Genomic DNA, 25,641 nt, shown 5'->3' on the forward strand with positions numbered 1-25,641 from the left:
CTATCCTTCTCAAACTCTTCCAAAATATTGCAGAGGGAGGAACACTCCCAAACTCATTCCACGAGGCCACCATCACCCTGATACCAAAACCAGACAAAGATGTCACAAAGAAAGAAAACTACAGGCCAGTATCACTGATGAACATAGACGCAAAAATCCTCAACAAAATACTAGCAAACAGAATCCAACAGCACATTAAAAGGATCATACACCATGATCAAGTGGGGTTTATCCCAGGAATGCAAGGATTCTTCAATATACGCAAATCAATCAATGTGATACACCATATTAACAAATTGAAGGAGAAAAACCATATGATCATCTCAACAGATGCAGAGAAAGCTTTCGACAAAATTCAACACCCATTTATGATAAAAGCCCTGCAGAAAGTAGGCATAGAGGGAACTTTCCTCAACATAATAAAGGCCATACATGACAAACCCACAGCCAACATTGTCCTCAATGGTGAAAAACTGAAACCATTTCCACTAAGATCAGGAACAAGACAAGGTTGCCCACTCTCACCACTATTATTCAACATAGTTTTGGAAGTGTTAGCCACAGCAATCAGAGAAGACAAAGAAATACAAGGAATCGGAATCGGAAAAGAAGAAGTAAAGCTGTCACTATTTGCAGATGACATGATACTATACATAGAGTATCCTAAAGATGCTACCAGAAAACTCCTAGAGCTAATCAATGAATTTGGTAAAGTAGCAGGATACAAAATTAATGCACAGAAATCTCTTGCATTTCTATACACTAATGACGAAAAATCTGAAAGTGAAATTAAGAAAACACTCCCATTTACCACTGCAACAAAAAGAATAAAATATCTAGGAATAAACCTACCTAAGGAGACAAAAGACCTGTATGCAGAAAATTATAAGACACTGATGAAAGAAATTAAAGATGATACAAATAGATGGAGAGATATACCATGTTCCTGGATTGGAAGAATCAACATTGTGAAAATGACTCTACTACCCAAAGCAATCTACAGATTCAATGCAATCCCTATCAAACTACCACTGGCATTTTTCACAGAACTAGAACAAAAAAGTTCACAATCTGTATGGAAACACAAAAGACCCCGAATAGCCAAAGCAATCTTGAGAACGAAAAATGGAGCTGGGGGAATCAGGCTCCCTGACTTCAGACTATATTACAAAGCTTCAGTAATCAAGACAGTTTGGTACTGGCACAAAAACAGAAATATAGATCAATGGAACAGGATAGAAAGCCCAGAGATAAACCCACACACATATGGTCACCTTATCTTTGATAAAGGAGGCAAGCATATACAGTGGAGAAAAGACAGCCTCTTCAATAAGTGGTGCTGGGAAAATTGGACAGGTACATGTAAAAGTATGAAATTAGAACACTCCCTGACACCATGCACAAAAATAAACTCCAAATGGATTAAAGACCTAAGTGTAAGGCCAGACACTATCAAACTCTTAGAGGAAAACATAGGCAGAACACTCTATGACATACATCACAGCAAGATTCTTTTTGACCCAGCTCCCAGAGAAATGGAAATAAGAACACAAATAAACAAATGGGACCTAATGAAACTTAAAAGCTTTTGCACAGCAAAGGAAACCATAAACAAGACCAAAAGACAACCCTCAGAATGGGAGAAAATATTTGCAAATGAAGCAACTGACAAAGGATTAATCTCCAAGATTTACAAGCAGCTCATGCAGCTCAATAACAAAAAAACGAACAACCCAATCCAAAAATGGGCAGAAGACCTAAATAGACATTTCTCCAAAGAAGATATACAGATGGCCTACAGACACATGAAAGAATGCTCAACATCATTAATCATTAGAGAAATGCAAATCAAAACTACAATGAGATATCATCTCACACCGGTCAGAATGGCCATCATCAAAAAATCTAGAAACAATAAATGCTGGAGAGGGTGTGGAGGAAAGGGAACACTCTTGCACTGTTGGTGGGAATGTAAATTGATACAGCCACTATGGAGAACAGTATGGAGGTTCCTTAAAAAACTACAAATAGAAGTACCATACGACCCAGCAATCCCACTACTGGGCATATACCCTGAGAAAACCATAGGTCAAAAAGTGTCATGTACCACAATGTTCATTGCAGCTCTATTTACAATAGCCAGGACCTGGAAGCAACCTAAATGTCCATCGACAGATGAATGGATAAAGAAGATGTGGCACATATATACAATGGAATATTACTCAGCCGTAAAAAGAAATGAAATGGAGGTATTTGTAATGAGGTGGATGGAGTTAGAGTCTGTCATACAGAGTGAAGTAAGTCAGAAAGAGAAAAACAAATACAGTATGCTAACACATATATACGGAATCTAAGGAAAAAAAAAAAAAAAAAAAAAAAGGCCATGAAGAACCTAGTGGCAAGACGGGAATAAAGACACAGACCTACTAGAGAATGGACTTGAGGATATGGGGAGGGGGTGGGGTGAGATGTGACAGGGTAAGAGAGTGTCATGGACATATATACACTACCAAATGTAAAATAGATAGCTAGTGGGAAGCAGCCGCATAGCACAGGGAGATCAGCTCGGTGCTTTGTGACCACCTAGAGGGGTGGGATGGGGAGGGTGGGAGGGAGGGAGATGCAAGAGGGAAGAGAAATGGGAACATATTGTATATGTATAACTGATTCACTTTGTTATAAAGCAGAAGCTAACACACTATTGTAAGGCAATTATACTTCAATAAAGATGTTTAAAAAAAAAAAAAAAAAAAAAATCTAGAAACAATAAATGCTGGAGAGGGTGTGGAGGAAAGGGAACACTCTTGCACTGTTGGTGGGAATGTAGATTGATACAGCCACTATGGAGAACAGTATGGAGGTTCCTTAAAAAACTACAAATAGAACTACCATATGACCCAGCAATCCCAATACTGGGCATATACCCTGAGAAAACCATAGGTCAAAAAGAGTCATGTACCAAAATGTTCATTGTAGCTCTATTTACAATAGCCAGGACATGGAAGCAACCTAAATGTCCATCGACAGATGAATGGATAAAGAAGATGTGGCACATATATACAATGGAATATTACTCAGCCATAAAAAGAAATGAAATGGAGGTATTTGTAATGAGGTGGATGGAGTCAGAGTCTGTCATACAGAGTGAAGTAAGTCAGAAAGAGAAAAACAAATACAATATGCTAACACATATATACGGAATCTAAGGGAAAAAAAAAAAAAAAGGCCATGAAGAACCTAGTGGCAAGACGGGAATAAAGACACAGACCTACTAGAGAATGGACTTGAGGATATGGGGAGGGGGTGGGGTGAGATGTGACAGGGTAAGAGAGTGTCATGGACATATATACACTACCAAATGTAAAATAGATAACTAGTGGGAAGCAGCCGCATAGCACAGGAAAATCAGCTCGGTGCTTTGTGACCACCTAGAGGGGTGGGATGGGGAGGGTGGGAGGGAGGGAGATGCATGAGGGAAGAGAAATGGGAACATATTGTATATGTATAACTGATTCACTTTGTTATAAAGCAGAAGCTAACACACCATTGTAAGGCAATTATACTTCAATAAAGATGTTTAAAAAAAAAAAAAAAAAGAATGGTTACCTTGAGTGGATCTGTAAAAATTAAGAGATCATATATGTGAGACACCTAGACTTACGCCTGACAAATGGTGACAATTATTAAGTTTTCAATTTGAAAAGAAGGTTCATTGAACACTCTAAAAAAAAAAAAAAAAAAAAAAAAAACCTGCAGTATAAAAAAACAAACGAAACAACTAATACTAAACTTTCATTCGGTTATTTGTATGGAAATATGTTAATATAAATGTTTCAGACATTACATGAAATTTCTAAAAATCTTATATTTGTATTTGTATGCAAATATGTATGGAAATATGTTAATATAAATGTTTCAGACATTACATGAAATTTCTAAAAATCTTATATGTTCTGGTATAATGTTATAAAAAAAAAAAAAAAAAAAAAAGACTTATTCTAAAGCTACTGTATCCAACATAGTGACGTATTGGGAAAACAGTAAAGATAGACAAATAGATCAATGGCAAAGAAAAGACTCCAGAAATAGACCCACACCTATATGGTCACTGATTTTCAAAAAAGATGCAAAGGCAATTCAGTGGAGAAAGAGTAGTTTTTCAACAAACGGTGCTGGAATAATTAGATAGCCACATGCAAAACAAAACCAAACCTCTGATCTGTATTTCTCCCCATAAAAGTTAACACAGGAAGGATCAGACTGAAACACAGAACCTAAAACTAGTAACACTTCTAGAAGAAAATATAGGAGAAAATCTTTGTGATCTTGTTAGGCAAAGGATTCTTAGGTAAGCACATCTGTAAAAGAAAAAGTGATCATTTAAACTTCATCAGAATAAATAACTCCTGCTCTTCGAAAGACACTGTAAGAAGAATGAAGAAATAAGCCACAGACTGGGAGAAAAGAATGCCCATCACATATTTGATAAAGGAAGTGTATCTAGAATATATTATGAATTCAATAATAGGAAAACCACAACCCAATTAAAACATGGGCAAAAGAACTAAACAGACACCACCAAAGAAGATAATATGGATACAATTAGGCACTCGAAAAGGCTGCTCAACTAGTCACTAGGGAAATACCAATCAAAGCCACAAGGAAATATCACTAAAATTTTTAAAGTCTAAATCAAATTAAAGACTGACCACACCAAGTACTGGCAAGGACATGGACCAATCTGAACTCTCATAACCTGGTGATTATGTAAAATGGTACAATCACTTTGGAAAACTCCTAAAAAGTTACATTTACCATAAGACCTAGCCATTCCACACCTAGGTATTTACCCAACAGAAATCAAAGCATATATCCATACAAAGACTGATACACCAATATTTATGATAGTTTTACTTGTAAATGCCCACAACTAGGAAGAACAGAACTATATCCATCAACAGATAAACAAACTGCACTCTATCCATACAGTGGAATACTACTCATCAATAAAAAGAAACGAACCACTGGTATTTGCAGTAACATGGCTGAATCTCAAAGTATGCTGAGTTAAAGAGCAGACACTCTCCCTCCCCAAAATACATATTGTATGATTCCATTTTAAAATTCTGGAAAATGCAAACTAATTGATAGCGATAGAAAGACTATCAGAGGTTACCTGGGGAGGAACAAGGAGGGGAGCCTAGGTAGGGAAGGAGGGATTATTAAGGGGCCCAAACATCTTTTGGGGGTGATGGATATATTCATTATCTGCATTGGCAGCAGTTTGCCCACAGCCCCAAAAGTCTTTGAGACTTGGACCTGTGGATTCACAGCATTCCATAGAAATAGCCTGATAGGAGCTGTGGTATAAATCCAAATGTCACTCTCGAGCCACAGTGGCTCACATCTCTCCTCTGCCTTCCGGAAACAGACTTCCAGGCCTCTCTGCACATACCAAAGTAGTGTAGCTGAATGCTTAACAGCACAGAGACCTAGTCTAGAACTATTCAAGCACTACCGCTTTTCAGTGGGGCAGTTTTAGGGACACTGTCTACCCTCTATGAGGCCGAGTTTCCTCTTCAGTAAGATGGGAATAATAACGGAACCTACCTCAGGGTAGTTTTGAGAAACTGAGTTCATGCAGGTAACACAGGGCGTGACGTATTTTAAATGTTAAATAAATGTTCTAAGGTATTACTATTACCTCTATGCCCCTTTCCTGGGTTTTTCTCCCTCTTCCATTTTTATGACTCTTATACAGGACCTCACCTCAAGTTTCCTGACCACACTTCCAGAAATCCAAGGCACAGAGTGTCTAGATCAGGGGTCCCCAACCCCCAGGCCATGGACCGGTAGCGGTCTGTGGCCTGTTAGGAACCAGGCCGCACAGCAGGAGGTGAGCGGCCGGTGAGTTAGCGAAGCTTCATCTGCATTTACAGCCGCTCCCCATTGCTCAAATTACTCCCTGAGCTCGGCCTCCCGTCAACATTATGGTGAACTGTATGATTATTTCGTTATATATTACAATGTAACTAACAATAATAGAAATAAAGTGCACAATAAATGTAATGCACTTGAATCATCCTGAAACCACCACCCATCCCCTTCCGTGGAAAAACTGTCTTCCACAAAACCGGTCCCTGGTGCCAAAAAGGTTGGGGACCGCTGGTCTACATGGTCTAGCTCTGAAATGGAGCAGGACCCTATGGTCCTCACCTCCCATGTCCTCTGCCTGCCTTTGTCTGTGGAAAAACTTCAGCCAAAGAATAAGTTTAATCAGAGAAGTGAGAAAATGCAGAAGCAAAGGAAAGCAGTCCAACAAGACCAAATGATAAAAGTTTAGTCAATAAGCATAGCTAAGGACCTTTAGTTCCTTCTCAAGGGCTATAGATAATATTCTGTGCCATATCCTGTGAGCTGTCTTGTAGATACCTTCTGTGTATCTACAGATAAAACGCCCACCAGGTGGAAAAAGTTAACTACATGATGACCAGACTGTAGCCATGACATAACCTGCCATTCCGAGAACTGGCCTCAAGAAAATGGAAACAAACCGACCCTGGGAACTGAAGATTAATTGTACTTAAAACAATGAAGACGATGCTGGTCAGACCACCAATGACCAATTTCAAGATGACTGTCAACAGCTGACTCTGCTGTTTCTGCATGCGGCCCCCTCCCCTCCATCTATAAAAGCTCTTGTCCACTGGATGGGGGCGGGGGTCGGCCTTCAGACAGGAGCACCCCCCACCCCACCCCACCCCCCCGCCCCCACTGCCGGCATCCAAAATAAAGCAAACTTTCCTTTCCACCAACCTGGCCTCTTTATTGGCTTTTGAGCAGCGAGCAGCTGGACCCCACTTTTGGTTACAATTCTATGCCATACAATATAGTAGCCACTAGCCACACACAGCTGTCAAGCACTTAAAATGTGGTTACTCTAAACTGAGATGGGCGGCAAGTTGAAAATACACATCAGAGTCTGAAAACAGTATAAAAATAAGAATGTAAAATATCTCAATAATTTTACATTCATTGCGTACTGAAATATGCTATGTAGTTGGTTAAATATATTGTTAAAATTAATTTTCACTTTCTAAAAACCTTTTTTAATATGGCTCCTAGGAAATTTTAAGTTACATATGTGGCTCACATTACATATATATTTCTATTGGTTATTGCTGGTCAAGTTAGACTAATAGTTCCAGGCTTGTATTGCTCTTTCCCCCATCAGTAGTTGAGTCTCCCCAGGGTGAGTCAACCTGTCCTGGCTTCACAAAGTCTTAGGTGGCCCAAGGAATGAGGGATCTTCAAACAATGCCTAGTCCCAACAGGCACCTCCTGCCCAAATCTGCCTACCAAATCCACCCAATGGTCATCACAAACGCAAATCCTTCCAATGCCAATAAACCCACCAACTCCCAACGCAGCCCTTTTTATCTTTGGACAACTCTTGCGAATGAGACACTTCTTCCTTATACTAATGAAGATCTACCTCTCCAGAGAGCTGATCTTAGCCCTACTTTACCTCTGAGCCATTCAGAAAAGGCTCAAGACCTGGAAAAAAACTACCATTTACAGATCACTTACAATGCACTGTGTAAATTTTAGTTTACTATTGTTCTTTGTTACTAGTTTACTATTGTGTAAATGTATAAATTTAGTAGGCACTTACATTTAACCCACATAGCAAAAGAAGCAGGTACTGTAGTTGTCCATCTCCATTTTATAATAGGGTCTACAGGGCGCAGAGAAATAAAGTGACCTGCCTAGGGCACCAATCAGGAAGTGGCCTCTTTCAACCCAGAGCTAGCCGACCTCTGAAAACCTTCACTCAACAGTGCTTTTGTGGTCATGCCCCCAACATTCCCGTCTCCCAGCCAACCAGCCTGTTAGCAGCCACAGCTCAATCCAGCAGCAATCTTGCCCTGGCCAGATAAGGATGCCCTTACCTGTCTCAGCAGCCCCAAGGATGTCCAGTTTGTCACGAATGGCAGGTGCCAAGGTCAGAGCTTGGACTGGTGTGGGCGCAGAGAAGCCTAGGAAGCTGAGCGCTCAGAGAACTGGCTTGGGTACAAACAGATCCTTCCAAGCTGACACATCTGCCTTGTGATCACGCATTTCAGGCATCCACGTCTTTGCTCTTTTGGGCACCTTCGGAGTAGTACCCTGAGGAGGCTCTGATTTTTTTTTCCCTTTCTTGTTCTTCTTTTTTGGAACCGTCTGAGCCGGGCTTTCTGATGCCATCTCCCCTACCTCTGGATCAGGACAAACTGTGCCATCTCCCTGGGGCCCTGGCTCAGTATCTTTGCCCTCAAACACTTTCTGGGCACTGGTTCCTTCAGTTTCCACATCTCTACTCTTCTTCAACTTCATCTTTTTCTTTGAGGAGGTAGACTCTCCTTCCTCCTCTCCTTCTGAAACAGCTTGAGACTTTCTCTTCTTGGGCTCCTCCTTTGAGAAGAGACTGGAGGAACTCTCCCCAGAGGAGACCAACTGATAATCCGTCAGTTCCTCAAAGCACACCAAGTCATCCATCTGTCCGTTTGCAAACATATTTGGGTCAATCTTCACCTGCTTCCATTTTCCCACAACTTTGATGCCCTTCCTCTGAATTCTGCCATAGTTTGGGGGCTCTGGCCTCGATTTTTTCTCTTTCAGCTTCATGGTTGCTGAAAAGGAGAGAAATGTTCCATTAGATTGGCAACTGAGAAGCACAGGGTTCTGAGGCAACAGATAGTTTCTAAGCAGCCTACAGAGTATCAGGCCCTGCAAAGAAGTGAAGACACAAAGATGGCTCTAACGCTGATGCTGCCAGCTAGAGAAGATCAAAGAAGGAAAGAACTGTACCCGCAGAGCGGGCAGCTTGGCCTGCAACAGAGGGGACACAGGAGGTGTGGCAAAGACACATGAGCGAGATCTGGTCTGGATTCCAGATCCAATGCCGACCGCTCGTGTGCCCTTGGCAGCTCCTGCTTAATCCTCTCTGAACCACAACGTTCTCATATTTTTAAAAGGGGGGAGGGGTTTACTAGCTAGGTCACAAAATGTTCTCTGCAATAAATAACATTCTCTAAAGCGTGGTGGGTGAAGCCTGCCACTCCCAAGCCATTTTGAAGGCTGAATAAGAACCTGAGGGGGTCGCTGGAGGGTGGGTGAGGGGGACAGCTTTATTAAGAGTGCACAGAGCCTTCTTCCTTCTCAAGCCTTGCCCCAAGAGGGCAGATGCCTTTGCCACCACTCTGGCCTTTGCCAAATGGCTTAAAACCCAACCAGCTTTTTCATTACCTTTTAAGTGATTTAAAAACAAGTGATCTATGCACAAGTCGTCAGACTGGAACTCGAGCCACGTTCTCCCCTTTCAGAAAGGCCGAGAAAAATAGATCCTGTGGAAAGACAAAGGGAAACCTTGGTTCAAATCTGGACCCGTCACTGGCCAGCTCTGGGTCTGCGGTGCACGTATTAATCACTGTGAGCCTCAGTTCCTCGTCTGGAAAACGGGGATGATGACGGTGTGTGTCTCCTTGGATCGTCACGCGAAGACAAAAAGGTGACGCACGTCCAGAACCGCTCAGCATGGCGCCCCGCCGGCAAAGCAACCCAGAGCGCAACGAAGGTTCACCCCCAGCACGGGCTACGCCGCGATCACAAGCAACCCGGATCAACGACGGGGGTAAGAGGGGAGGCACATGGGGGCGAGCACGCGGACTGCGACCCGCAGAGCAAGCGGGGGTGGGGGTGGGGTGGGGGTCGCTCCTCCTGGCGCCCGGCCAGGAGCCCGGCGCTGGCGCCTCGCGTCAGGCACGAACCGGCTCACGAAGCAGAGAAACCGAGGGGCCCCCGGCGCAGGGTCGGCCAGGCCGCTTGACGAGGCCGGCGGCCGCCCTCTCTGGTCCCGAGAACACAACAGCCTGGAGAGCCACGCGCTGGGAGGCCGCCTCCAGCTCCTCTCGGGTGCCGGCTCCGGGCTCGGCCCCGCTACGGCCTCGGTACTCACCGTGTAGGGGCGCCGACCAACCGCCTCAGACACTGCTGCACCAGCCCTCCTCGGCAGCGTCCACCGCAGTTCCGGGGAGGGGCTTGCGCACACGCACGCATGCGCGTTGGGAAGGAAGTCCCGCCCCCATTCTAGACCCCGCCGTTAATTCGCTGCGGGGGGCGGCTTTCGCAGTCCAGGTACCGAGAGCGCGAACGGTTGGTGCAATGGGCTGCGCGGGTAGGTCCTCCTCTCGGGCTTAGGGAGCAGGAGCAACAGGTGGAGCCCGCCGTACCTCCTCTGAAGGGGCTCTGTTCTAGCTCATGTGTGGGAACGTAAGTTCTTGTATTCTTGCTTTGGTTTTAGCGCAGTGGCTGTTTACGTACTGGCTGTGTGCCTGGAGCCTCGCAAACGTTTTAGCATTTAATTTACAACTCAACCAGCCTGTATTGGAGGTGTTGTTTTCCGCAGGTTTTCATGCCTCGCCTGTTGCTCACTGATGGTTGGGGAAGGTCGGGCTGCCTGCAATAATCAAGCTAAACTGGGTCCTTTGTTATATGGAGAGAAATCAGCTTCACGGTAGTTAATCATTTTTTCGATGTGGGGATCACCAGACCATCTGGGAAACCTTTCCCACGCACTGTCTCTATGTCCGGTGACTTTGGGAAGTCCTAAAGGACAATGGGGGAATTCACCAAGCTTAGGTCGAGTGAGCCTCCCGACCACCCTGGAGCCACCATGGGACACAGCTTAACTCATTTCTTGGAGGAACTTGCCAGTGTGTCCCCAAGAGTCTGGGTGGCATAGTCTGTGCCCAACTGGTGCCTGAAGTCTACGGGGACTGCACTTCCTGTGCTCCGGACTTCCTCATAGGTACTTTTCCATCTGGCTGTTCATTTGTATCCTTTAATATCCTTTGTAATAAATCAGTAGTGGTGAGTAAAGTGCTTTCGTGAGATCTGTGAGCCTTTTGGCAAATTATCAAACCCAAGGAAGAGGTCATGTTACGGAAGGCAAGTCTGTGTGCCTGACAAACAGTGAGGCCAAACAATACCAAAACGTCAGTTTGGAGCAGAGAAAGGTATATTGCAGGGCCCTTCAAGGAGACGGGTGGCTCATGCCTTAAAAACTCAGAACTCCCCAAGCTTTCAGCAAAGCCCTTTTATAGGAAAGGTGAGGGAGGGGCGTGGTTAGTGGTTGCAAACTTGCTGGTGTCACATCCCTTGTTCTTGAGGTCAGGTCACAGTCTGATTACCATGTTCCTGTTAGCCTCCACCAAACAAATGTTATTCTCTGTTCTGACAAGGAAGGGCAAGGTCCCAAGGCACAACTTTCACCCTTCGAGGTCCAGGCACTGCCTAAGAGGAGGGGTTCCCTGTGCAGACAGGTTACCCTGCCCAGGAGCCTTAGTCCAGCAGCCGGTCAGGGTCCTCCCGCCAGTGCCCAGGCCCCGCTAAGGAGGCAGATCTCAGCTGGTGGCGCCCGCAGGGCCAGGTCCCCAAACGCTGCCCAGCTGTCATCACTGAGGGACCCAGGCTCCCAGAACCCCAAGGGCCCTCAGGCTCCTCAGGCCGCCGAGACAGAGGCCGGTCCCATGGTCGGTGACCCATGGAGACCGCTGCACGACCAAAACAACCCAAAAAACCTGTTCTGCTTAAGTTACCTAGAGTGACTTCTGTTATCTGCAGCCAAACCCTGACTAATAGATGCATGGAACACATACACACACACACACACACACACACACACGCACAAAGTTATCTCTTAAAAATGATTTTTAGTATTAGCAAGATTGAACACGTTTTCAAATATTTATTGGCCATGTATAATTCTTTTTTTAGGAACCACCTCTTCTAATCTGAGTTCCTTTTTAAAGACAGTTCTTTTGAAAAACTGTTTCATAAGAACTCTCTTTACATTGGGGATTCTAGTGATGCAAAGGGTATTGGGTTTTTTTTTTTTTTTCCCCTCAGTAGATTCCATGTCTCTTACCCTTGTTTGTGGTGTTTTTAATGTCACATGTGGTCTGATGGTACCAATCTCTACTGTTCCATAGGTTGTCTTTCTAGCTGTCTTCTAGTGACAGGAAATTCAGAGAAACCAATAGGCCTGTTTCTCCAGGAGGGGGATGTCCCTCATACCCTGAATTCTGCCAGGAAAGTAGATTGGATACCAAGTGACGTGGAGGAGGGGCTCCTGCAACCTTGCTGTGAAAACCTCTCCCCTCTGTGTCCCATGGACAGTGTCACCCAGTATCCCAGGGGAAACTGGAGCAGTTTTTGCTGAGCTGTTTGGGGCTGTTGTCCTAAAGCTAAGCAGGGATGGGGGTGGGGGACAGACAGGTCCTAGGTCTGGTCCCTCATGTCCTTGTATTGCACAAGGGACAAAGCCTCATTTCCCAGGACATTCAAGCATATTCCAAGCAGAGGCCTCTTCCACCCCTGATTCTGCCCCTTCTTCCATTTCCTGCCCCTCCTTTTCCCCCCAGCTTCACACTGAGATTCTCACTTTCCCCTTTTTCCTTCTTATTCATTCTTTCATTCAAAACACATTTACTGGGACTTCCCTGGCGGTCCAGTGGATAGGACTTCGCCTTCCAATGCAGGGAGTGCAGGTTCGATCCCTGGTCGGGGAGATAAGATCCCACATGCCTCACGGTCAGAAAACCAAAACATAAAACAGAAGAAATATTGTAATAAATTCATTAAAGACTTTAAAAATGGTCCACATCAAAAAAAATCTTAAAAAAAAAAAATTTACTGAGCTCCTGACCCAGGGAAAGATGACAGACAAATCTACACTTTTCATGAGACTTATTCCACCAGGGGTAAGGAACAGAAAGAAGTAAATGTAATAATAGCACCTATTTTGTGAGTGCCTATGTGCGTCCAAACTAAGGCACATCAAGGGTAATTCACTTGCCAAAGGTCACAACTAAGGATTCCAACCCAGGCACTGGTGAGAGATCATGCTGTTAACCAGCAACCCATACTGCCGCCTTGGTTATTACAGATGTGAGATTAGGGCTCTGTGCCATTTGTCAGCCAAGGTAAAATGTTTTGTGCTATAAATTTGTAAATGTTGGCAGGCAGGGGAAGGATGATCTCATATAAAATAAAGTTCACAAGAATTGCAGTCGAGTTTTATGAAAAGGAGGACTATGGATTTCTCACATATCCAAGAAGGGATTTTGAGAGGGAAAATAACGCTCCCGTGGAAGACTCACCCACGCAGGCCTCACCCTTGCATTAGCGTGCAAAGGTGAGTTCTACCTGGCACCAAGCCTGGGAAGAGATAGACTCACTTCCTCCTTGGACTTTTGGGCTTAGACGTCATCCAGCATGGAGGGGATGGAAAAAGATTGCCATGCAAATGGAAATCAGAAGAAAGCTGGAGTAGCAATTCTCATATCAGACAAAATAGACTTTAAAATAAAGACTCTTCCAAGAGACAAAGAAGAACACTGCATAATGACCGAGGGATCAGTCCTAGACGAAGATATAACAATTGTAAATATTTATGCCCCCAACATAGGGGCAACTCAATACATAAGGCAAATGCTAACGGCCATGAAAGGGGAAGCTGACAGTAACACAGTCACATAGGGGACGTTAACACCCAGCTGGCGTCCTCGGCAGCCTCACTACCTGCAGAACTTCTGACACTGCTCTTCCTTCCCAGACAGTGACCTCGCAGGGTAGGCAGGGCCGTAGGAGGTGGGGGAGGGGAGAGAGCAACAGGACTCCACTCACTGTATCCCTCTCTGCTTCCATCCAGGGCTGCTGTCACTGTGACCAGAGGTGAGTGTGCTGGGAAGGGGCTTGAGCCCACCTTTACCAGGAGACTTTGGGAACCTCCAGTCTTGTATCAACCCAGGTCACTCTGAAGCCCTAAGACTTAGGCTGGGTGGGCAGTGGGCGGGGCAGAGATGGATTATTAGAGGTGAACAGGATTCTGGAGATCAGGGAGCCAAGCAAAGTCATTATTAACTTTAAAAGCTGTGGTCTGTGCAGATTTGGGGGGCAGGCTGGCAGTGCCCGCAGGCTCCTTTAGGACAGAGGGCAAGTCTGGGGCAACAGAGAGGTGCCCCTGCCCTCCCCCCGCCAGTCCATCATAAATCAGGCAGAGCACTTCTGATTTTCACACTCTGTTTCTCAGAAAGATAGTGGTGTCCTTGGCTCTGCACCTAGTGTTCCCACACTGCCTCCAAGATGTCAGCTAAAGCCATAGAGAGCGGGGGAGGAGATGCCACTGACCCCTTCCGGCCGGCATCCCCCTCTGATGGTGAGTGCCCTAGGGAAGCTCCAGAGGGCGGGGTGGCCCAGGGCTTGGGGTGCCTGAACCAGGGCGGAGGGGGTCTGGGTTCTGGCCTGGAGCTGCCACCAGGTGCACTGTGCCCCATCAGGTCTCTAACCTCCTGGGCCTCACACTCCTGCTCTGTGAAGTCTGGAACCTGCCAGCTCCGCGTTGGTGCTGGGTCTCCCTTTCTCTGTCTTCTCCTTGGGCTCACCTCCAAGCATCTTTGTCACCTCTTAGCACAGCTGCCATTGAGGTCCCCTCCCAACATCAGAGTTCTTGGGAGTTTCGGGAGATGGTGGAGGGCGCCGTGTGGGGCCTCTGGTCCCTCAGCTGCCCACCCCGCTGGGAGCTCCCCCACCTCCTTTTTTTGTTTTTCCAGAGGAGGATGAACCTTCCGAGTCATCCGACCAGGCCTCTGATGGTTCTCCTGGGAAGCCACCACAGGGGCCACCCCAGGGGCCACATGGATCTGGCTCTGAACCCAGAGACCCACCCAAGGATGGAGGCAGCAATTTCTCCCATAAAGCAGGTAACTGATCCCTGAGCATCAATCCACGGGCCCTCACCCAACTCCCCACTGCTTAGTTCAGCCTTCTGAGTTGTCAGTGTCAGGCCCACGTTCCTGATAGAATCGCTGTGACACTCACATTGTCAGAAAAAGGGCACAGTATACATGAGAGATGAAATAAATGACGCTCTAGAATCAGAGGAGCCACACTTCAGGACTTGGCTCTGCCTCTGACTTGCTGAGTGACCCAGAACCAGTCACTTGCCCTCTCTGGGCCTTGAATGGTTTGCTTTGAAGCACAGGGTAGGATGAGGTCCCTCTCAGGGCTTTCCCAGAGCCAGGTCAGATTCTGTTAGGAGGGACGGAGGCGCTGCTCAGGCTCCAGGGCAGCCGGCAGGCGCAGGCGCAGGCGCAGGCACGGCTCCTTGCCGGTTAAGTCCACTGGCCGTGCCCGACCTTTTGGCCCCATAGCACCCAAGGCGGGTGAGTACCATTTCTCCATTTTCGCTCCTCCCGTGATGCCCCAGGGCCTGGTTGTTAAAGTCCACCCAGGACACACCCTCGCAGAGCAGTGTCACGTGTAAGGGTGGGGCTAGCCTGGGGCCAGGGCAGCAAAAGACACAGGCTTTTTGTTTTATTTTGGGGGGGGGCCCATAGAATACACACAGCATTAAATTTACCAAGGTAACCATTTGTCAGCGTGCAGTTCAGTAGTGTTGACTGTCTTCGCATTACCATGCAGCCAACCTCCAGAACTCTCTTCATCTGCCCAAAGTGAAACTCTGTACACATTAAACATTAACTACCCATATCCTCCTGCCCCCAGCTCCTGGCAACCACAGTTCCTTCTGGCTCTATAAACTTGACTAATCTAATCTAAATTCCACGGAGGTGGTATCATACAGTGTTTGTCTTCTTGTGACTAGTTTATTGTACTTAGCATAAGGTTCCCAAGGTTCACCTGTCTGTCAGAACTTGCTGTGTAAGGCTGAATGATATTCTATTGTGTGTATATACCACATGGTGATCATCCATTCATCCGTTGACGGACACTTGGGTTGCTTCCGCCTCTTGGCAATTGTGATCAATGCTGCTGTGAACACGGGGGTGCAAATATCTCTTCAAGACCCCGCTTTCCATTTCTTTGGATATATATCCAGAAATGGGATTGCTGGATCATATGGTTTTCTATTTTTAATTTTCTCAGGAACTGCCGTACATTTTCCATAGAGGTGATGGTGACTAGGGTGGCAGTGGTGGAGCCAGAGACAGATTGGAGTCATGCAGCCACAAGCCAAGGATTGTTGGCAACCCCTAGACAATGGTGCTAGAAAGAGGCAAGGAAGGATCCTCCCCTAGAGCTTTCAGAGAGAGCCTGGCCCTGCCTACACCTTGATTTTGGACTTCTGACCTCCAGAACTGTGAGGGACCATGAGAGAATCAACACAGTTTGTGGTAGTTGGTTACAGCAGCCTCAGGAAACTAATATGAGCAGACCTCATTTTATCGTACTTTGCAGATACTGCGGTTTTTACAAGTTGAAGGTTTGTAGCAACCTAGCATTGGCAGATATTGGTTCACATTTTTAGCAATAAAGTATTTTTAAATTAAGGTATACTCCGTGTCTTTTTAAACAAAAGGCTATTGCACATTTAGTAGACTACAGTATAGTATAAACATAACTTTTATATGCAGTGGAAACCAAAAACTACACGTGATATTCGCTTTCTTGCGGTGGTCTGGAACCGACCCCTCAGTATCTCCGTGGTGTCCCTGGACAGAGATTGAAAATCCCATTGTGGTTGAAGGCTGCATTAGAGTCAGAGTCTATACAAGGAGGAGGTGGGAGTCTCTAGGGGGGTGCTGGACATTGGTAATAGAAAGGGGGCAGTTTCTGTTAGTGACAGGGTCTAGGGCAGCACCGTCCAATAGACCTTTCTGCGGTGATAAGCATGCTCTCTGCGTGATCCAGTATGGTAGCCACTAGCCACATGTGACTATCGAGTCTCTGAAATGTGGGCCGTGGGACTGAGGAACTGAGTTTTAAATTTTATTTCATTTTAATTAACTAAGATTTAAATAGCACACATGGCTAGTGGTTCCTATAGTGGCCAGCATGGGCCTAGTGTATGACCTTGGGTGTGTGTGGCATAGAGTTCAAGATCCTTGGAAGTGAGGCATGAGAACTTCAAGGCCAGTTTGTTGGAAATATCATCTGTGCAGAAACGGAAACCCTCAAGACAGGTCAGGGGTACTGATGGAGAGAGAGGTGATGGTGAGCCATGAGCTGCAACCTTCAAGAAATGACTGCAGGTCTGAGCCTGATTTCGTACCTTCTCTCCCTTGCCTGGGACCAAGGCTCCTCTTCGTGGGGAGCTGGCTGAGCTCACTCCTGCAACTCCTGAAATCTCCGGAACTCCTGGTCCCAGCTGCCCCAGCACCCCAGTCCCTGCCCCTGTCATATGTCCCTGCCAGCCCCAAGCGCTCTCAGCAATTCGACATGGTCCAGGCATGCTCTGCCCCGTGGTGCCAGGGGCTCCAGCCACAAGGCAGGACACACACAAGGAGCAGGGTGACTTCTCTCTTTTTTTTTTTTTAATTTTTGAATTTTATTTTATTTTTATACAGCAGGTTCTTCTTAGTTATCCATTTTATACATATTAGTGTATACATGTCACTCCCAGTCTCCCAATTCATCCCAGCAGTACACCCCCCACCACTTTCCCCTCCCTTGTTCTCTACACTTGTGTCTCTATTTCTGCCCTGCAAACTGGTTTATCGAGGTTCCACATATATGCGTTAATATACGATATTTGTTTTTCTCTTTCTGACTTAACTTCACTCTGTATGACAGACTCTGTATGACGTAGATCCATCCACGTCACTACAAATGACCCAATTTCGTTCCTGTTTATGGCTGAGTAATATTCTATGGTATATATGTACCACATCTTCTTTATCCATTCGTCTCCTGATGGGTATTTAGGTTGCTTCCATATCCTGCCTATTGTAAATAGTGCTGCAGTGAACATTGGGGTGCATGTGTCTTTTTGAATTATGGTTTTCTGTGGGTATATGCCCAGTAGTGGGACTGCTGGGTCATGTGGTAATTCTATTTTTAGTTTTTTTAGGAACCTCCATACTGTTCTCCATAGCGGCTGTATCAATTTACATTCCCACCAACAGTGCAAGAGAGTTCTCTCTCCTCCACACCCTCTCCAGCATTTGTTGTTTGTAGATTTTCTGATGATGTCCATTCTGACCGGCGTAAGGTGATACCTCAATGTAGTTTTGATTGCATGTCTCTAATAATTAGTGATGTTGAGCAGCTTTTCATGTGCTTCTTGGCCATCTGTATGTCTTCTTTGGAGAAATGTCTATTTAGGTCTTCTGCCCATTTTTTGATTGGGTTGTTTGTTTTTTTTTAATATTGAGCTGCATGAGCTGTTTATATATTTTGGAGATTAATCATTTGTCCGTTGATTCGTTTGTAAATATTTTCTCCCATTCTGAGGGTTGTCTTTTCATCTTGTTTGTAGTTTCCTTTGCTGTGCAAAACTTTTAAGTTTCATTAGGTCCTATTTGTTTATTTTTGTTTTTATTTCCATTACTCTAGGAGGTGGACCAAAAAAGATCTTGCTGTGATTTATGTCAAAGAGTGTTCTTCCTATGTCTCCTCTAAGAGTTTTATAGTGTCCGGTCTTACATTTAGGTCTCTAATCCATTTTGAGTTTATTTTTGTGTATGGTGTTAGGGAGTGTTCTAATTTCATTCTTTTACATGTAGCTGTCCAGTTTTCCCAGCACCACTTATTGAAGAGACTGTCTTTTCTCCATTTTATATCCTTGCCTCCTTTGTCATAGATTTGTTGACCATAGGTGCGTGGGTTTATCTCTGTGATTTCTATCCTGTTCCATTGATCTATATTTCTGGTTTTGTGCCAGTACCATATTGTCTTGATTACTGTAGCTTTGTAGTATAGTCTGAAGTAAGGGAGTCTGATTCCTCCAGCTCTGTTTTTTTCCCTCAAGACTGCTTTGGCTATTTGCGGTCTTTTGTGTCTCCTACAAATTTTAAGGTTTTTTGTTCTAGTTCTGTAAATAATGCCACTGGTAATTTGATAGGGATTGCATTGAATCTGTAGATTGCTTTGGGTAGTTTAGTCATTTTCACAATATTGATTCTTCCAATGCAAGAGCATGGTATATCTCTCCATCTGTTTGTGTCATCTTTGATTTCTTTCATCAGTGTCTTATAGTTTTCTGAGTACAGGTCTTTTGTCTCCCTAGGTAGGTTTATTCCTAGGTATTTTATTCTTTTTGTTGCAATGGTGAATGGGATTGTTTCCTTAATTTCTCTTTCTGATCTTTCGTTGTTAGTGTGTAGGAATGCAAGAGATTTCTGTGCATTAATTTTATATCCTGCAAGTTACCAAATTCATTGATTAGCTCTAGTAGTTTTCTGGTGGCATCTTTAGGATTCTCTATGTATAGTGTCATGTCATCTGAAAACAGTAACAGTTTTATTTCTTCTTTTCCAATTTGGATTCCTTTTATTTTTCTTCTCTGACTGCTGTGGCTAGGACTTCCAAAACTGTGTTGAATAATAGTGGTGAGAGTGGACATCCTTTTCTTGTTCCTGATCTTAGAGGAAATGCTTTCAGTTTTTCACCATTGAGAATGATGTTTGCTGTGGGTTTGTCGTATATGGCCTTTATTATGTTGAGGTAGGTTCCCTCTATGCCCACTTTCTGGAGAGTTTTTATCATAAATGGGTGTTGAATTTTGTCAAAAGCTTTTTGTGCATCTATTGAGAAGATCATATGGTTTTTCTTCTTCAGTTTGTTAATATGGTGTATCACCTTGATTGATTTGCGTATATATATATTTTTTGAAGTCTTTGTACATTATTTTAATAAAAAACACACTGCTGTGTACAAATATACAGATCTCAAGTTGTAACATTCAAATACAGAATGCGATAAAGTAGCTTTGTAAGTTTTCTTCACTGAGACAGATTTTCTGTCACATTTAGACTTTTATGATTATTAAGACATAATGAACAAGAGAAGTACGGATTTTCCAGCCTCGTGATTAGTAAATTCCTCTGCAAAGGAATGAAGGTATTCAGTCATTAATAGGGAAACAGCTGGCAAATTAGATGACCCTGCCTACATTGTATCAATGTAAGAGACACAATAAGAGATAAGAAATTGCAGTTAATGTTAGAAGTATAGGCATTATAGCTTTCTCAGACTTCTATCCATGATTATATACTTGATATATAAACATTCTTAAATGTAAAATAGTTCAGTATGATTGCATCTATATTTGTTCCACAATGACAGTTTGTTTAACGTATTAATCTGATATATATTTTTGACCTGGAGTCATTTACAAAGAAATAATGAGAAATCCTGAAACGAAACTATTAGTTGCAAGTCAAATTATGTTTAAAAGTTAAGAGATCTATGGAAAACAAAAGTGTGGGTAAGAAACATTGGCTACATGCCAATTTTCATTTCTAAGAGAAATTTGTACACAAATAATCATCTTCTTTATCTTACAAAACAAAACCAAAAAATCCTAAAATTAATCCCACAAATCCAAATTAGCGGAACTTAAAGTAACAAAGTCAGAGCCAGTCTTGTCACCTGCACGCTAATTTGATAAATCAAACTGCTTTGCAGGGGTGGGGGAGGACTGCATCTGCTCCTGTGCAGAACTGATGATGACTTTCAGCCCTTAAATAACGACAGCTGTCACACAGCTCTTTTTTTAAAAGAAAGATGTATATCCAGGAAACCCAATGGAATATGTTACTTCTGAAATTCCATAAAAGCTGTAAGGCAGCCAAGTGTTGATGGTATTCAAGGACAGTAAAAGTTTGCACTCTTAATGACCATTGACAGGCTTTGTGCCAATATTCAAACAATACGCTTTTCACTGACTATCAATGCAAAGGTGAGGAAAGAAATACAATATTACATCATACCCCAGCACAGAGCTACTATATTTGTGTAAAAGAATCACTACTTATCTGTTGTTTTAAATGAAGTCCAGCCTGGGCATTAAGCTGGAATCTAAATGTTGATAGTGCCTAATCTCAACTCCCAAGATAAACAAAAAGAGTTTATGTGTCAAGACTGATTCTCTTTGGCCGCAGTGGATACCATTTTCTCTGGGGGCAGTCTTCAGTTCGCTTTCTTCTCAGTACCAAGTCAGTGTCTTTCCTAGCAGAAGTCTCTGCTGGTGTGGTTTCTATTTGTGCTATAAAGCTCTCAGGTTTAACATCTGGTTTCCTACAACAACCGGAAAACACTTCTTGGTGGACTCTCTGGAGCTGGATAACAGGCTGCATCTTTAAAACTTGGGAAAGTCCATCTCCTTGTTCAATTAATGCAGGAAAGGACTTCATGGCTTCACTGATCTCCTTAGCTATTGTTTCTCCTCTGCATTTCAAGTTTTCCATACGAGGTGCTGGATCAGGGTCATATTTTAGGTCCAATGAATGTACAACAGGGTGGTATTGATTCAGAATTTCTTGTTTTGCTTTTATGATTTTGATGACACATTCAAGGATCTTTCTGGGATACTGCTTACGTTTTGTGGCTATGTCGACTATGATTTCATCAAACTGGTCTTCAAGGACTTTGATATCAGAATCCATAAAGTAATTGTCTGAAGCTTCCTGCCATGCTTGCCCATTAATGCTGACATTCTCTTGCACAGCTGATTCAAAAGTCCACTGCGCATCTCGCAGCACGGGCTCCCAAATCTCCTCTGGCAGCGCGTCCCCCAGCTTTTGCACGAAGCAGCCGCACAGTTCTAGCATTTCCGTCACGGCCCGCTTCGAGGTGCAGCGCACCCGGAAGTCTTTTCGGGAGGTGGCAAGGACCGAGGCTCCATCGTCTGTCCCAGCCACTCTCTCCACGTCCCGTGGAGGAGAAAGGGCCACTGACTCAGCCCCCTCCATTTTTCCAACTTGAATTGTGGGCTGATTTGCATATATTGAAGAATCCTTGCATCCCTGGGATAGATCCCACTTGATCATGGTGTATGATCCTTTTCATGTGTTGTTGGATTCTGTTTGCTAGTATCTTGTTGAGAATTTTTACATCTATATTCAGCAGTGATATTGGTCTGTAATTTTCTTTTTTTGAGGTATCTTTGTCTGGTTTTGGTATCAGGGTGATGGTGGCCTCATAGAATGAGTTTGGGAGTGTTCCTTCCTCTGCAATTTTTTGGAAGAGTTTGAGAAGGATGGGTATTAGCTCTTCTCTAAATGTTTGATAGAATTCACCTTTGAAGCCATCTGGTCCTGGACTTTTGTTTGTTGGAAGATTTTTAATCACCATTTCAATTTCATTACTTGTGATTGGTCTGTTCATATCCTCTATTTCTTCCTGGTTCACTCTTGGAAGGTTATACCTAAGAATTTGTCCATTTCCTCCAGGTTGTCCATTTTATTGGCATAGAGTTGCTTGTAGTAGTCTCTCATGATACTTTGTATTTCTGCGGTGTCCGTTGTAACTTCTCCTTTACATCTCTAATTTCATTGATTTGAGTCCTCTCCCTCTTTTTCTTGATGAGTCTGGCTAAAGGTTTATCAATTTTGTTTATCTTCTCAAAGAACCAGCTTTTAGTTTTATTGATCTTTGCTATTATTTTCTTTGTTTCTATTTCATTTATTTCTGCTCTGATCTTTATGATTTCTTTCCTTCTACTAACTTTGGGTTTTGTTTGTTCTTCTTTCTCTAGTTCCTTTAGGTGTAAGGTTAGCTTGGTTATTTGAGATTTTTCTTGTTTCTTGAGGTAGGCTTGTATTACTATTAACGTCCCTCTTAGAACTTCTTTTGCTGCATCCCATAGGTTTTGGATCGTCGTGTTTTCATTGTAATTTGTCTCTAGGTATTTTTTAATTTCCTCTTTGATTTCTTCACTGATCTCTTGGTGAAGAGATTTAGTAACGTATTGATTAGCCTCCATGTGTTTGTGTTTTTTACGTTTTCTTTCCCTGTAATTGATTTCTAATCTTACAGCGTTGTGGTCGGAAACGACGCTTGATATGATTTCAGTTTTCTTAAATTTACCAAGGCTTGATTTGTGACCCAAGATGGGATCTATCCTGGAGAATGTTCCATGTGCACTTGAGAAGAAAGTGTAATCTGCTGTTTTTGGATGGAATGTCCTATAAATATCAATTAAATCTCTCTGGTCTATTGTGTCATTTACAGCTTGTGTTTCCTTATTAATTTTCTGTCTGGATGATCTGTCCATGGGTGTAAGTGAGGTGTTAAAGTCTCCCACTATTATTGTGTCACTGTCGATTTCCTCTTTTATAGCTGTTAGCAGTTGCCTTATGTATTGAGGTGCTCGTATGTTGGGTGCACGTATATTTATAATTGTTGTATCTTCTTTTTGGATTGATCCCTTGATCATTATGTAGTGTCCTTCCTTGTCTCTTGTAACATTCTTTATTTTAAAGTCTATTTTATCTGATATGAGTATTGCTACTCCAGCTTTCTTTTGATTTCCATTTGCATGGAATATCTTTTTCCATCCCCTCACTTTCAGTCTGTATGTGTCCCTAGGTCTGAAGTGGGTCTCTTGTAGACAGCATATATGTGGGTCTTGGTTTTTTTTTTCTCTCTTTTTTTTTTAAGAAATTCACGTTCTTTTATTTATTTATTTATTTATTTATTTATGACTGTGTTGAGTCTTCATTTCTGCGCGAGGGCTCTCTCTAGTTGCGGCAAGTGGGGACCACTTTTCATCGCGGTGCGCGGGCCTCTCACCATCGCGACCTCTCTTGTTGCGGAGCACAGGCTCCAGACGCGCAGGCTCAGTAATTGTGGCTCACGGGCCCAGTTGCTCCGTGCCATGTGGGATCTTCCCAGACCAGGGCTCGAACCTGTGTCCCCTGCATTGGCAGGCAGACTCTCAACCACTGCGCCACCAGGGAAGCCCTGGGTCTTGTTTTTGTATCCATTCAGCGAGCCTGTGTCTTTTGGTTGGCGCATTTAATCCATTTACATTTAAGGTAATTATCGCTATGTATGTTCCTATTACCATTTTCTTACTTGTTTTCGGTTTGTTTTTGTAGGTCTTTTCCTTCTCTTGTGTTTCCCACTTAGAGAAGTTCCTTTAGCATTTGTTGTATAGCTGGTTTGGTAGTGCTGAATTCTCTTAGCTTTTGCTTGTCTGTAAAGCTTTTGATCAAATCTGAATGAGATCTTTGCCAGGTAGAGTAATCTTGGTTGTAGGTTCTTCCCTTTCATCATTTTAAATATATCGTGCCACTCCCTTCTGGCTTGTAGAGTTTCTGCTGAGAAATCAGCTGCTAACCTTATGGGAATTCCCTTGTATGTTATTTGTTGTTTTTCCCTTGCTGCTTTCAATAATTTTTCTTTGTCTTTAATTTTTGCCAATTTGATTACTGTGTGTCTCGGCGTGTTTCTCCTTGGGTTTATCCTGTATGGGACTCTCTGTGCTTCCTGGACTTGGGTGGCTATTTCCTTTCCCATGTTAGGGAAGTTTTCAACTATAATCTCTTCGAATATTTTCTTGGGTCCTTTCTCTCTCTCTTCTCATTTTGGGACCCCTGTAATGCAAATGTTGTTACGTTTAATGTTGTCCCAGAAGTCTCTTAGGCTGTCTTCATTTCTTTTCATTCTTTTTTCTTTATACTGTTCCACGGCAGTGAATCCCACCATTCTGTCTTCCAGGTCACTTATCCGTTCTTCTGCCTCAGTTATTCTGCTATTGATTCCTTCTAGTGTAGTTTTCATTTCAGTTACTGTATTGTTCATCTCTGTTTGTTTGTTCTTTAATTCTTCCAGGTCTTTGTTAAACATTTCTTGCATCTTCTCGATCTTTGCCTGCATTCTTTTTCCAAGGTCCTGGATCACCTTCACTGTCATTATTCTGAATTCTTTTTCTGGAAACCACTTCATTTAGTTGTTTTTCTGGGGTTTTATCTTCTTTCTTCATCTGGTACAGAGTCCTCTGCCTTTTCATTTTGTCTCTCTTCTGTGATTGTGGTTTTATTTCCTCAGGCTGCAGGATTGTAGTTCTTCTTGCTTCTGCTATCTGCCCTCTGGTGGATGAGGCTATCTAAGAGGCTTGTGCAAGTTTCCTGATGGGAGGGACTGGTGGTGGGTAGAGCTGGGTGTTGCTCTGGTGGGCAGAGCTCAGTAAAACTTTATTCCCCTTGTCTGCTGATGGGTGGGGCTGGGTTCCCTCCCTGTTGGTTGTTTGGCCTGAGGTGACCCAACACTGGAGCCTACCCAGGCTCTTTGGTGGGGTTATTGGCAGACTCTGTTAGGTCTCACACCAAGGAGTACTTCCCAGAATTTCTGCTGCCAGTGTCCTTGTCCCTTGGTGAGCCAAAGCCACTGCCTGCCTCTGCAGGAGACCCTCCAACACTAGCAGGTAGGTCTGCTTCAGTCTCCCCTGGGGTCACTGCTCCTTCCCCTGGGTCCCGATATGCACACTACTTTGTGTGTGCCCTCCAAGAGTGAAGTGTCTGGGACTTCCCTGGTGGCTCAGCAGTTAAGAATCCGCCTGCCAATGCAGGGGACATGGGTTCAAGCCCTGGTCCGGGAAGATCCAACATGCCGCAGAGCGACCAAGCCCGTGTGCCAGAACTACTGAGCCTGCCTCTAGAGCCCGTGAGCCACAACTACTGAGCCCGCGTGCCACAACTACTGAAGCCCGCGCCTAGAGCCCACGCTCTACAACAAGAGAAGCCACCGCAATGAGAAGCCTGCGCACTGCATCGAAGAGTAGTCCCCGCTCGCCACAACTAGAGAAAGCCTGCCTGCAGCAACGAACACCCAACGCAGCCAAAAATAAAT

General features: G+C 43.9%; 3 protein-coding genes across 14 annotated transcripts in view; 1 reads left to right on the forward strand and 2 right to left on the reverse strand.

Moving 5' to 3' along the window:
- Positions 1-10,081, reverse strand: part of LOC132359950 (ATP-dependent RNA helicase DDX24-like) — a 49,339-nt gene extending 39,258 nt beyond the window's left edge. The window contains 3 exon segments of the mRNA XM_059914885.1: positions 7,953-8,672; positions 9,289-9,386; positions 9,998-10,081. Of these exon segments, the coding sequence (XP_059770868.1) occupies positions 7,953-8,667 (715 nt within the window). The 5' untranslated portion in view covers positions 8,668-8,672; positions 9,289-9,386; positions 9,998-10,081.
- Positions 1-25,641, forward strand: part of LOC132359955 (interferon alpha-inducible protein 27-like protein 2A) — a 68,852-nt gene that overhangs the window by 26,710 nt on the left and 16,501 nt on the right. For 3 of the 12 annotated variants that reach the window (XM_059914915.1, XM_059914902.1, XM_059914912.1), the window contains exons 1-4: positions 10,183-10,311; positions 13,754-13,776; positions 14,135-14,260; positions 14,655-14,804. The exons of 1 other annotated variant lie outside the window; for it this stretch is intronic. In XM_059914915.1, the coding sequence (XP_059770898.1) occupies positions 14,188-14,260; positions 14,655-14,804 (223 nt within the window). In that variant the 5' untranslated portion in view covers positions 10,183-10,311; positions 13,754-13,776; positions 14,135-14,187. Of the gene's footprint in view, positions 1-9,596; positions 9,674-10,095; positions 10,312-10,374; positions 10,850-13,753; positions 13,777-14,134; positions 14,261-14,654; positions 14,805-25,641 lie in introns of those variants that run through there. 8 more of the 12 variants (XM_059914907.1, XM_059914903.1, XM_059914910.1 and 5 more) reach the window with 8 other exon arrangements.
- On the reverse strand, positions 20,834-21,758 carry LOC132359953 (kinetochore-associated protein NSL1 homolog). The gene has a single exon (XM_059914901.1). The coding sequence runs from the start codon at positions 21,756-21,758 to the stop codon at positions 20,916-20,918; it is 843 nt and encodes a 280-aa protein (XP_059770884.1). The 3' UTR covers positions 20,834-20,915.

Source organism: Balaenoptera ricei, chromosome 2 (genome assembly GCF_028023285.1).
Source record: "Balaenoptera ricei isolate mBalRic1 chromosome 2, mBalRic1.hap2, whole genome shotgun sequence".
In the NCBI taxonomy this organism is placed as follows: Eukaryota; Metazoa; Chordata; class Mammalia; order Artiodactyla; family Balaenopteridae; genus Balaenoptera; species Balaenoptera ricei.

Excerpts from the sequence above, each read along its gene's own strand:
- LOC132359953 (XM_059914901.1), bottom strand. The coding sequence starts at position 21,758 with ATGGAGGGGGCTGAGTCAGTGGCCCTTTCTCCTCCACGGGACGTGGAG.